The sequence below is a fragment of the Equus asinus genome, chromosome 8 (genome assembly GCF_041296235.1).
Source record: "Equus asinus isolate D_3611 breed Donkey chromosome 8, EquAss-T2T_v2, whole genome shotgun sequence".
NCBI classification, from domain to species: Eukaryota; Metazoa; Chordata; class Mammalia; order Perissodactyla; family Equidae; genus Equus; species Equus asinus.
In genome coordinates, this window is record NC_091797.1 from 90,590,783 (window position 1) to 90,604,037 (window position 13,255).

The following is a 13,255-nucleotide window of genomic DNA, read 5'->3' on the forward strand; positions in this document are numbered from 1 at the left end:
GAAGGCCACATATTGTTATAATTCCACTTACATGAAATATCCAGAAAAGGTAACTCCATAGAGACAGAAAACAGACAGCCTTTGGCTTAGTGGCAGCCAAAGGCTGGGGGGAGGAAGCAGCAGGGAGTGACTGTTAATGAGTATAGGGTGTCCTCCTGGGTGATGAAAATGTTCTGGAATTAGACAGTGGTGATGGTTGAACATTTTGAATGCACTAAATGTCACTGAACTGTACACTTTAAAATGGTTACGATGGTAAATTTTATGTTATGTGTATTTTATCACAATAAAGAAAAAGGTACTCTGAATTGAGCAATCTTTAAAATAAATTTGTATCTTACTAACCTCTAAAATCTAAGTTCGAAAACAAGAGCTGTGAACACTGGAAAACTAACATATATGAACATTTATTCACTCCCCAAACAATGCGTAGTATGAACACAGACTCTCAGAACTCCTGCTAATGACAGTGACAACAATGGCGAACATTTGTTCAACTAGGTACTGCTCTAAGTGCTTGTATTTAATCCTGTGAGATAACTAACCCCATTTCACACAAGATAAAACAGGCACAGAGAGGTTAAGTAACCTGTCCAAGACTTAACAGCCAGCAGGTGGCAGAACCTCAGAATTCGAATCCGAGGCCAGTATAGTTTCAGAATGTATGATTAGTCACAGCTCCATGGACTCAAGACACAGACCCTTCTCATTTGGGCCCAATCCATTCTCTCTCATCTGTCCACCTCAGACATCGTCCTACACAGAGGGCAGCCGCTGCGTGTGCAAGGCCCTCCACCCAAGCACCTATCTCAAATGCTGTCATCAGGCCTCCTTGAGGCGAGCAGTGCCTCTCCCCTCCTCTCCAAAGTCTAAGTGGGGGGAGGAAGGAATGGGACCCAGGGCTCTGGCACAATCTGCCTCCACTGTTCTTTCCACTTGTATTCCTGCCTGCGAACACTGACTGAGTGCCCATTTTAGCCTGAGGACAAGAACAAAGAACTACTCTCATGCCCTAGCAAAAGCAAAGGTGACTTGTATCTGCTAGAGAACAACATGGAATGCAAACCTATAAACCACAAGACTGGATCATTTCACTTGGCCAGCACGATGTTTTCAAACCCTGACAAATAACCTGGCTGCCTTCCCTGGGGCACCCAACCCTGGTGCTCTGTCCTGCTGGCATGCAAGCCATCCCGACGTAGCCATTAACTGACTCACTCATTTACTCACTCCCAATCATTTTTCTTCCTGTCACCGTCCTTTCACATACAGTAAATCATGGCTGGAAAAGATACCAAGAGAAATAAAAGGGCAAAACATATTTGAATATTGTTTTAAAAAGAGAACACATATTTACTTTTAAGGATAAAAAAAGTCCTATATAATTTCAAAGGTGGAAATAGACCTAAAATTGAAATAACTTCAAATCACAGCATGACTGAACTTTAAGAACTTCCATGACGAGGGCCCCAGCAGTGCTCACACCTCTAATCAGGGAGGGGCCCACAGGACAGGACCCAGCCCAGCAGAGGCCCTCTGCTGGCAGCCCCAATCCCAGTGATTTCTGAGAACAGGTCGGGGATCTTTGTTTTATAAGGTTTGTCTTTAAATTTCAACAGCAAAACTAGACATTTAGCGTTTGGGTTATTTCTGTTCAGCTTATAACACTGCTCAAGTTCAGGGAACAAGCACTGACAATGAAATCAAGGGGCTGTGAAATGAAATGCTAACTGAACACGCTGCACTTTACCTTGACAAAACAAGGGTGCCTCTCTTTTCTGTTTTGCTGAGGAAGATTAGCCCTGAGCTAACATCTCTGCCAATGTTCCTCCACTTTAAATGCAGGTCGCTGCCACAGCCTGGCTAACGAGTGGTATAGGTCTACACCCGGGATCCAAACCCAGGGACCCAAGCCACCGAAGCGGAACGTGCCAAACTTAACCACTATGCAACAGGGCTGAAGGGTGCCACTCTTACCCCAAAGCTTTAGCTCTCTAGACTAGCAGGAAGAGGGTCGGTCGCTGGTTGTCTTCCAAAACCAAAGCAGCACCCAGCATACTAAGAAAAAACTGAGCTAATATTTACAAACTACAGCAAAGTGATGCATGGGTCTTAATGTGAGGGGGTAAGAGGAGAATAAAGGTCTTTAGGGAAAAAAATCTTAAGTCAAAAGCCTAGAGTACCATATATTTACATCTAGTAAGAATCAAAATAGAAAGCTACAGAACTGCTAAACTGAGTATTTCATCATCAACCACTTTCCATAAATGACAAAGTTAGGCCTACGTGAGTTACTGAAAATTTGCATGTAAATTAAATTTCTGCTTTCTTAATCACACTTTAGAAGTAGAAGTTCAGTTGAGGAAGCTCAAGGGAGAATTCTTTTGTAAGTACGATTATTTCCTCTTTCCCCCAATGAAAAGAAACCTCTCTCCACCCAAGATACCCTGGGATTTCTTAAAGGGATCGCTTGTGCACAGGTGAAATCCACACAGGAAGCAAAACCAGCTCTCCTGCTCTCTGGTCGTTCTGCTGCAAAGACCCAGACCCAAGCTCCAGGCTTATTTCAGTGTAGAAATGGAGGCCATACATGAAAGAAAGAAAACGATTTTTAGATGTAAGAGGCAACAGGCTAAAATGTCATTGAATAACACGTAGTACTTACTGCTGGTTCAACTTGACTCCGATCTGCAATATCTATATGGACAATTTCAACCGTTTTCCATGTGTTCGGATCTAAACCGTGTACCTACACATGACAAAGAGAAACAAAACCAACTATAGACTATTCTTGTTAGGCAAAACTATTATACTTACATATATAATCCTTATCTGGAGTCTCTCAGAGTACATTGAGAAGATAAAAAATCCAAATTGCTATTTCATTAACTCTGCTGTCTGTAGTCTTGAGGGATCTAGAAATCCTGTTACCCCTTGTAACTCCAAATAATAAGCACGTGTGTGTGTGATGATGCTGCCAAATTAACAGAAATCTGTCATCATTATTTTCTGGTAGTTCTTAGAGAGAATTCATCTAACAAATATACCTGACCTATGTTTTACTCAAATGATACACAACAAAGTCCTTGTAACTTCTAAATCCTAGACAAACACAAGATGACATTATAATTAAGATTTCAAGAAGCTGCACTGTATGGTCTAAACCTCTCCTGAATTTGATTATCCTAAAGCTATTCAGTTTCAGTATGATGTCAACTCCTCTATACCTCATGTTGTCCAATCATTTATTTCTGAAACTCCATCTATGAACCAATTAAGAACTGTTTAAAAACTGCCAAAGATATGCCCATTTGAAAGCTTAAAATGGCAGATTAAATTATACACAGACCAAAGCATACCAATCATCTCATTTAGACTCTAAATTTTAGTTACTATGAAAAAATAACATGAAATGTCAAACGATCACCTGAAAGAAAAACTCAAGTCAAATACGACAAATTACAATTCAAAAGTTCTAATTGGCACTAATAACATAAAAGCACAGTAAGAACAGAATCTACCACAATTACCATTAACTTACTCTCCTATAACAGCATATCGCAAGTGTGGAACAGCAGTTCTCACACTGGAGCATGCACCAGAAAAAAGAGATTGCTGGGCCCCACGGCCAGAGATTCTATTCAGTAGGTATAGGGTGTGGCCTGAGAATGTGCATTTCTAACAAGTTCCCAGATGCTACTGCTGGTCTAGGGACCACACCTTTGAGAACTACTGGGCCAAGGGCATCAACCTATACCAGATGCGCTCCCAAGTTCACTGATAACCCTTACCTAAAGTTAATGATTACACTGATCGTACCTGACTTCCTTGAAACCTACGTTAGGGATAAATGTGCACCAACCTGTAAAAGCCAGGAGCTTGTCAACATTTTCGTAAATTATTCAGAGTACCTTCTCCCTCCTGCCTTTTAGTCATTTCTCCGATACCAACCCATATCCCCACAAAGTGGAATGGAGGTAAAAATTAAAGCAATCAATTTAGTTTTGTAGAGCGGCTCTGCCAAATACAGAGACAAAAAGACGGGGGGGAAAACCCCTAAAATTAATGGCTAAAATTGGTTTGGGGATTATCTGTGAATTTTGTTTATCTGTAGTCTCCCTGTCCCAGATAGAGTTGCTGATAAAAACAGCAACCTCACCAACGTCCACATGGGCCAAGGCAAAGGGATAAATGAGGAAAGCCCATTTGTTTCTGGTTGCTTGCTTGCCTCACTGCAATCTGATACACCCTGGTGTGGTCAGGCGCTGGTCTAATGCAGGTGGCATCACTTTGGTGATGAGAAAACGGACTACAGTATTCCCATTTCCAGGGGCTTCTCCACTGAAAGCCCAGAGTTGAAACTTACATTTTCTAATGTTCCCAAGTCTGGTTTGTGCCATGTTTCAATTTTAATGAAGAAATCATCTTTCATATATTCATTCTGCAGAAAACACAACAGCAAAATGACAGTGATCTTTCACCGGTTCTTCGGGGCTCTTATCTGCAGGAGCCTTCCCCAGCATAAGCATCCATGCTTTGACGCCACAGGGAGACTGATCCTCAAGTGACTAACAATCATTAGCTACCTATTTTTATAGACTTGTCAGGCAAACCAAATGCTGCATGCTTTTAAATAATTTAAACAACCCTACTTGTCATGCAGCATACAGGGCTAATATTAAAGAAGCTGTGAGGTTTGGTGAGCAAATCTGGCATTCAAAGGAAGTAGGAGAAGCAAAATAAAGTCAACAGGGAGATTTTGAGAGAAGGCTGGAAAGAGCCCATCAACACTGGGAACACGTGGTGGAGTGTGGGCTGGTGGAAGGAGTGCAGAGGAGGAGCCATGCAGTGGTGGGCAGTTTTAATAAAAAAGCAAGCACAGTTGAAAATAATTCCTATGCAAAGCAACGTTAAAATATGAAGAGTATGTGACATAAAAATAGTTTTACTCACCGTTACAACTGAGGCATAACGGACAAGGAGGCAAGAGAAGGGAAAAATTTCAGAATATTAATCCGAGTCAAAATAATCTGGTTTAATATTTAATGTCACACAGATTAAACTACCTGAAAACAGAACATTTAGCAGTTTATGTTTGCAAAACACAGTTTCTACGCAAATGACACTATAGGATACTTTATGGAGTCAAGAATCTAATTTTAAAACAACAGTGAAAGGAATAATGTCACAAAAGCAGAAGATCGTTTATAAGGCTAATTTAGCAAACAAACTGTTTCAGAAGTCTGTCGTATTCCTCCCCTTACTATGTGGCAATATAAATAAAAGACTGTGGAAACGACACCAAAAGACCCCTCCAGGTGTGGATGACCTATCTTTAAGGTTTCTGTATTCCTTTCGTTTGCTCGCCCCTGGAGCCTACTTGTCAGCAAGGACCTCAAGCTGGCTGTCATCTGAGAATGAGCCCATGCCCCTCACAAAGGTCTGGGGGGAGGAAGCCAAAGCAGCCTCTCCTCTGCCGTAGCTGGTGCAGTGACCACCAGAGAACCCAGAGAAGGCCTTGCCTGGTGTCACCCTCCTCAAAGGCGATGGCACTGGGAGTCCCTCTCCTCATCAGCAGCGGCTAAAGGGCTGAAAGAGCAGCCGGGACCAGCCTTACTTGTTCTACAGTAGGGGTACGCGTTCCAGGCCTTCTCGTGAAACACCAAGGAGCCCTCGGGCGCAATCATCCTCACGAACGCAGGAACTTTGCTGGGAGGAAAGAAACACGGATACATTTTCAACAGCACCACCAACTCTTTCCTGGCATCTGCCAGACTGCTTCAAAGAGTACTGTAATCCAAGGTGAGTATGTCCTAAGCTTCACGAACTCGGGTTCAAGACTGTTATCAACAGTTTTATTTTCAATCCCAAAGTGATCAAGTGCAAAATTAACGTAACAACAACAAAATGATAAAGATTATGTTTAACCAGAAAAAGGATTTCTTTTTCAGTAGAAGAACTTCTCTCCTACGGGCTTTTGATCTACTCCCCTTACGTGAAATCTAAGAGGGAACTGAAGCTGTTCAAGCTGTGCATGATAGAACACGGACGTTCTCCAGGTAGGTGCGCTACTCTATGCTGCTCCTTAACACAATAAAGCGCCCATAAGAGCGTATCTCTATATGGAAACCTTTTAATACATTTTACACAATAAACCTTAAAAAATGACAATGAAGGGGGCTGGCCCCGTGGCCGAGTGGTTAAGTTCGCGCGCTCCGCTGCAGGCAGCCCAGTGTTTCGTTGGTTCGAATCCTGGGCGCGGACATGGCACTGCTCATCAGACCATGCTGAGGCAGCGTCCCACATGCCACAACTAGAAGAACCCACAACGAAGAATATACAACTATGTACCGGGGGCTTTGGGGAGAAAAAAGAAATAATAAAATCTTTAAAAAAAAAAAAAAATGACAATGAAGGATCCATGTAGAAAATGAGATATTAAAACATATCCAAGCACGAAATTTTATGGATTTGGAAGATGAATGTCACTCAAGTATGGTCAGATGAAAAGGGTTAAACATATAATTAATACATGATGAGCTTGTGCAAATTCATAAGATAATCAGGAAAGATCCCAAAAGACAAGTGGGCAAAGGACATCCACAGACACATAACAAATACAAAACATACTGGTTAACACACAAATGGAGAAATCAGTCTTACCAGTCTTCAAAGAAATGCAAGGGAAATGGCCATTTTTACTGATTCAAGCCTACTGTTAAGAAAGCAGTTTTGCAAGCACTGGCTTTTTACACAGAGAGGATTCAAATCCCAGCCTCACCACTTAAGAGCTGTGTGACCCTGGGCATATTAGGTGGCTCTCCGAACTTTCTCATGTGTTGAACAGAGTTCATATTACCTGCTCTGCAGGGTTATGGAAAGGATTCAATCAGATAACACCTGTAACGCGTTTAGCACATTGCACAGAACAATGAGAGCTCAATAAAAGGTAGTTACTGCTTTTTAATTATAAGCTGACAGGGAGATGGGTACCATGACGAGCCTTTCTTCACTTGAACCTCCCATTACCATTGCGAGGTGAGCATTCATTCATTATTTCATACAACCAGCAGTGAAGTGGCTAAATAACTGTCTGTCAAAATTCTATACTCCAACTTGAAGCCCTATATATTTTTTCATATCAGGGCTGCTTCTTCGAAAATCTTTAAACACAACTTAACTTCCTAAACTAAGAGAAAGAACAAACTAAGAAAACTTGGGACCCAGACAAGACTTTTGGCCCGATAATAAGATTGAGCAGTTGACCAGAGACATTCCTCTGTTGAATTCTGGAGGCTAAGCAAGGTAGATGTAAGGAACCCTACCCCAGTCAGAGAGCCGTGCAGCTACAGAAGAGGCAGTGTGGACAGTCCTTTCGTTGTCTTCTCAGTACACAAGAATGGGTACACTGCTTGGAGCTTCCACTACTGGGGGAAATTCAGTCACTAGAAAAGAAAAGCTTAAGTACTACTATTACACATGGCAGTATGAGCAAGATTGCAAGGGCACAGAGAGATTTACCTGTGCCCTAAAAGATAATAATGAAGGAGGATTTTAACATCCTTAAAAGATAATAATGAAGGAGGGCTAATTCTCTGAGCACGTATTTTTTCCAGATGTTGGGAAGATTCATGCAAAGGAGTATAACTTCAGAAAATGAAGCCAGATTACCTGAAAATAATATCACATCAAAGTCAAAGACTATCTAGCAATCCAAATTACTTCTTCCACTGGTAGAAAACTGGACCAAAATCCCTTTACATGTGGGAGAAGTCTAATGAGGGCATTATGTGATACATGTGTATAACGTCTTTACTATGAGCTACAAGATTACCTATCCATATCTGAGGGTGTCACAGATCTATCAACGGTTCATTTGATCAATTTAGAAAATAAGGTAGGAGAAAAATAGCTGTGTACCAGCTCAGAAACATATTTTAACTATCCTATTTATTCCTATTGTGCCCAATATTCTAAAAACTTTAATATTCATCAAAAGTTCTAAAACTTGCTGACCCAAACAGAAGAAAATTGGCAGTCATTAAGGGCCAGCAAGAGCCAGATCTACAAAAAAAGTTTTAATATTTCTTCATCTTGCTCCCAAACGCCTGTTATCTTATTTCCAGGATGCGTTTTTTTCCCATGTGAATTCCAACAATTCATCTTATTTTGACTTAGTTAAGAATGACCAAACCTTTGAGCTAGCTTTGTTCCAAATTTACTGGCTTTTTACACTTAACATGAGAATGTTAACAAACACATCTCTCCTCCATGAATCTAAGTAATTGACTAAACTTAAGGAAAATGCATAAATGGAGTAAATAAAATTAAATTCCAATTCTACTTTAAAGGAGAGGAATTTTCATTTATGGCAACTTCAACATATTCCTAACAGGGCAGTTCAAGTGTGCCATTTATATATAATTGAAAGCACATACATCATTTTTCCACCTCGGTATCACTTAAGAAGTCAATTCAGCAAAATGCAGGAAATTCTGTTTTGGAAGCTTAGACAGTCTCAGAAAAGGGGAAATATTAACTGAATTAACAAAATGGAGCTAAGCCATCAAAAACAAAGACATGAAACGGACATTCCCCGTTTTGTTCTCCCAAACTATCCACAAAATGTTATTCTCTCATGATAAACCAACACTCAGGACAGTGCTTACCTCAAGGTAAACACTTCTGGATTTCAGCTATTCAAGAGCTAAAGTTAGCCATAGTATAATGTCCAAGAGCACAAAAGTTCTTTGCTACTACACAGCCCTGCCCCAACTCCAACACTGAATGCACATCAAGAATATTTACCTTCAGGGTAAAATTCAACTGAAGTGTTTTATCAATTGTGTCGAGAGGAGATAATATTAAGATCTAACCTCAATATAACAACGGTTGTGAAGATGTTTGTTTCAATGTAAGACAACTTTGTCACAGTGGTCTAGGAAAACAAAGGGCTTATATGGTTTAAAAGATACATAATAAATGACCATAATGTACACTGAACTTCTGATCTAGGAGCATTTTTTTTTAAATCCTGTTCCTGAGATAAATAATACCTTGGCAAATCATTTCAAACTGCACTTTTCCCATGAAATGTTTACAGCTACCTGTAAATAAAATGAACAAAACTGTTCAAAGTTCCATTTTTCCATCCTTCTCTATCCTACTGTGGATAAACATCAAAATGTAGAAAAACAGAGCAAAGAATTGGAAGACCTGACTAATTTGCCATAAACAAAGCAAATCGTTCATCTTATACTCAACTGAAATACACCTTAAATACATCTGCACTTCATTCATTCATTCATTTATTTACTGAATGTGCCAGGTGCTGTGTAAATAACGGTGCACAAACAGGGACGATTCCTACCCAGAGCTCACCTTGCAGGAAGGGAAGCAGAAAACAGACCAGTAAACAACAAAAGGCGAAGAGAATTACCTCTCTTGAAGTGCTGTGAAGGGACAGGACAATGGGCAAGTGAGCACCTGGGGCAAGGGTGCTCAGCAAGGCCTCTCTGAGGAAGTGACATTACCATGGTGATCTGAGGGTGTGGAGGGCCAGCTACATAAAGAGACAGGGAACAGCACAGCAGGCAGAGGGAACAGCATAACCAAAGGTCCTAAGATAGCAAAAGACGTGGCCTGCTTGGGCGACTGTGAAGCCTCCAGCATGGCTAGACCATACTGAACAAGGAAGAGAGGTGAACAAGATGAGGATGGTGAGGTGGGCAGGGGGCAGACAGATCACACTGGGGCCCATCTTACAGGCCAAAGAGTTTGGATTTTATTCTCTGTACGACAAGAAGCTACTGAAGGCTTTAAGGAGGGGAATGACACAACCCGATTTAAGTTTTAAGATTATTCTGGCTTTGCGTGGAAAACTGAACTGATGGTAAGAATGGATGGCGGCAAAAATTAACTCAAAATGGATTAAAGATCTAAATGTAAGAGCTAAAACTTTAAAATTCTTGGAAGAAAACATAGATGTAAATCTTTGTGACCTTGCATTGGGCAATGATTTCGGAGATGACACCAAAAGCATAAATGACAAAAGAAAAAATACGTAAATTGGACTTCATCAAAACTATAAACATTTTAAGCTTCAAAGGACACCATCAAGAAAGTGAAAAGACAGCTCAAAGAAAGGGGAAAAAAACTGCAAGTCATGTATCTGATGGGGGCTAGTATCCAGAATATATAAAGAACTCTTACAATAACAAAATGACAACCCAATTAAACAGGTAAAAGATTTCAACAGATACTTCTCCAAAGAGGATCTACAAATACCAGCAAGCACATGAAAAGATGTTCAACATCATTCATCAGCAGGGAAAAACAAGTCAAAACCACGAGACACCACTTCACACCCATTAGGATGGCTGCTATCAAAAAAAAACTCTGAAAGATTAGTATTTACCAGAGGGGAAGAGGGTAGACGGAAGACAAAAGGGGTAAAGGGGCACATATGTATGGTGATGGATAAAAACTAGCCTACTTGGGGCCAGCTCGCTGGCGCAGTGGTTAAGTTCCCACGTTCCGCTTCTCGGTGGCCTGGGGTTCGCTGGTTTGGATCCCAGGTGCGGACATGGCACCGCTTGGCAAAAGCCATGTTGTGGTAGGCATCCCACATATAAAGTTGAGGAAGATGGGCATGGATGTTAGCTCAGGGCCAGTCTTCCTCAATAAAAAGAGGAGGAGTGGCAGTAGTTAGCTCTGGGCTAATCTTCCTCAAAAAAACAAAAAAAAAAAAACAAAAAAACTAGCCTACTGGTGGTGAGCACAATGCAGTCTATAAAGAAAATGATGTATAATAATGTACACCCGAAATTTACACAATGTTATAAGCCAATATGCCCTCAATAAAATAATCCTTTTAAAAACCCTGAAAATAATAAGTGTTGACAAGGAAGTGGAGAAACTGGAACCTTTGTACACTGTTGGTGGGAATGTAAAATGGTGCAGTCACTTTGGAAACAGTCCAGCAGTTCTTCAAAAAGTGAGGAGTTACCATATGATCCATCAATTCCAACTGTAGGTAGACAGACACACACACAGACACATATGTATAGTCATGTGCCACATAAGGTTTTGGTCAATGAAAGACCACATACATGACTACATAGGTTACACTATCTAGGTCTGTGTAAGTACACTATAATGTTTGCACAATGACAAAATTGCCTAACAATGTACTTCTCAGAACATACCCCCATCGTTAAGCAACATATGACTATATTCAAGAGAAATAAAAATCTATGGCCACACAGAAACTTGTACACAAATGTTCACAGCAGCATTATTTATAATAGACACAAGAATGGAGAGCAAGAGATCAGACTACAGGCAACTGGAGAAGTTCAAGAGAGAGAATGGTAACTTGCATTAACTAGTGGTGATGGAGATGGAAGAAAGAAGAAATGGAGAAATACAAGAGGAAAAAAATTACAGAATGACTTAAAATCCTCTGATTTCTGGAAAAGGTACAAAATAACCAGATACAAATTGGCTAACTTCCAGGAGATATAACAAGACTCAAGTTTTGAACAACTATAAAAAGAGAAGTATTTCTCACATAACAAAAGAACAGCAATGAGAAACGAAATATATCATAAAGGGGAAACAATATATTTCAGAAATATTTCCGATAGTCTTCTGGAACAGGATCACTCTTGACAGAAAGCTTTAAACTGCAAAATTTAAGACTCAGAACTACATACGAAGAAAAACTTATCTGTTGATGGCTAATTCTAGACTCAAGAAACAATTACTGTATTTGGTTGACATTTATTAATTTCTTACTTATACTTACTCAAAGATGCTCTCTGAATGTGAATCATCACATATAATCAATCTTTGCATTCTCAGGTGATTTAAACCTCTCATTTTTAAACAAGAACTTTAGTTCCTGGCAAATGACTCTTCTTGCTTACAAAAATGAGCTCTTAACTTGAAACACATGGTATTTTACAAAGATTTTCTACCAGATCTTTGCTGTTTCAACCTTTGGGGAACAAAGCCATTCTGGAGTCGGCAAAGCTTCATGAATTCTCCATCAAGGACTGACTAGAGCTCGGGAAGGTACATACAATGCCAATGAGAAATAAAAAAAAAGAGTAAAGCCGATCTTCCCCAAGAAGGGAAAGAAAACAACAACAAAAGGATTGGTCAGTGTGCTCTTATGAGGTCACAGGAGATCTGTAAGTTTTTCTCTGAAAAGCATCTCAAAAGTTGCAGCACATTTCCTTGCCTTGCTTTGAAATTCTTCGCCCAATAAACTCTGTCCTCGCTCCCTACCATCCACTATTCAGAATATACTAAACAACTTAAGGAAACATACTCGAACTTTTATGGTATATGGTGTCAGTAAGACAAATGTCTTCTGATATGTATGTGCATGATTAGGTGTCAAAATGAGAGGTGACAAGAAGTGATAGAGTTGAGGGAAGAATAAAAGTAGTCAGGAAATTCCTCTGCATAGGACAGACCTGAGCTGTGCTCGGGAAACTGAGCCGGTGATGAGCAACCCACATCAGAAGAAAAGAGCCTAAGGAGCTGAAAAGGCCTCTTCTGGAGGACAATGAGGAGACTGGCTTGCTTAGACCAAGGGTCTTTACTCTGGACAGACTTATACAATCGGGGATGTGCTGATAATCTTGAGCACCTTGTTAAAGTTTAACTTTGTTTTGGAAGACTTGAGACTTTAAAGACTTATGAGAAAATAGGATATGGTAAAATCCACGGTTTTGGAAGAATTTCTCCATAAACTCCTTTGGAGTCCACTTCAGGAAACGGAAAATATTCTAACTCCCCCAAAGGCTCAGCAGTAGAGCAAGGTGATTTAAGCAGGCAGGTTCTGCAGATTAGTGGCTACCACGGGAAAGATGGGGTTGGGGGTGGGCACAAAGGGTGAAGTGGTACACCTACAACACGAATGACAAACATTAATGTACAACTGAAATCACACAAGATTGTAACCTATCAACTCAATTAAAAAAAAAAAAAAAGGCAGGTTCTGGGGTCACCGCGCTGCGTGTGGTCACAGTCTGTCTCTGCTACTCAACAGCCGTGGCCCAGGGCCAGGGAGCACTTCACCTTCCTGGAACTGAGCTCCCTCACTAGAAAAGGGTGCTGAGGGGAACAAATGAGCCCCCACCCGGAGCACTGACAGCGACCAGCACACAGCAAGAATACAGTAAGTACCAGATCTTCTGCTTGGAACTACCATGGGCAACTTCTCCCTACCAGTTATCAAAAA

The 13,255-nt window shown here is 40.6% G+C and overlaps 1 protein-coding gene across 2 annotated transcripts in view; it reads right to left on the reverse strand.

Annotated features, from left to right (window-relative positions):
* Positions 1–13,255, reverse strand: part of PITPNB (phosphatidylinositol transfer protein beta) — a 63,915-nt gene that overhangs the window by 38,585 nt on the left and 12,075 nt on the right. For both annotated transcript variants that reach the window (XM_070516304.1, XM_070516303.1), the window contains exons 4-6: positions 5,613–5,709; positions 4,367–4,441; positions 2,666–2,749 (exon numbers count right to left, since the gene is read on the reverse strand). In XM_070516304.1, the coding sequence (XP_070372405.1) occupies positions 2,666–2,749; positions 4,367–4,441; positions 5,613–5,709 (256 nt within the window). The remainder of the gene's footprint in view (positions 1–2,665; positions 2,750–4,366; positions 4,442–5,612; positions 5,710–13,255) is intronic.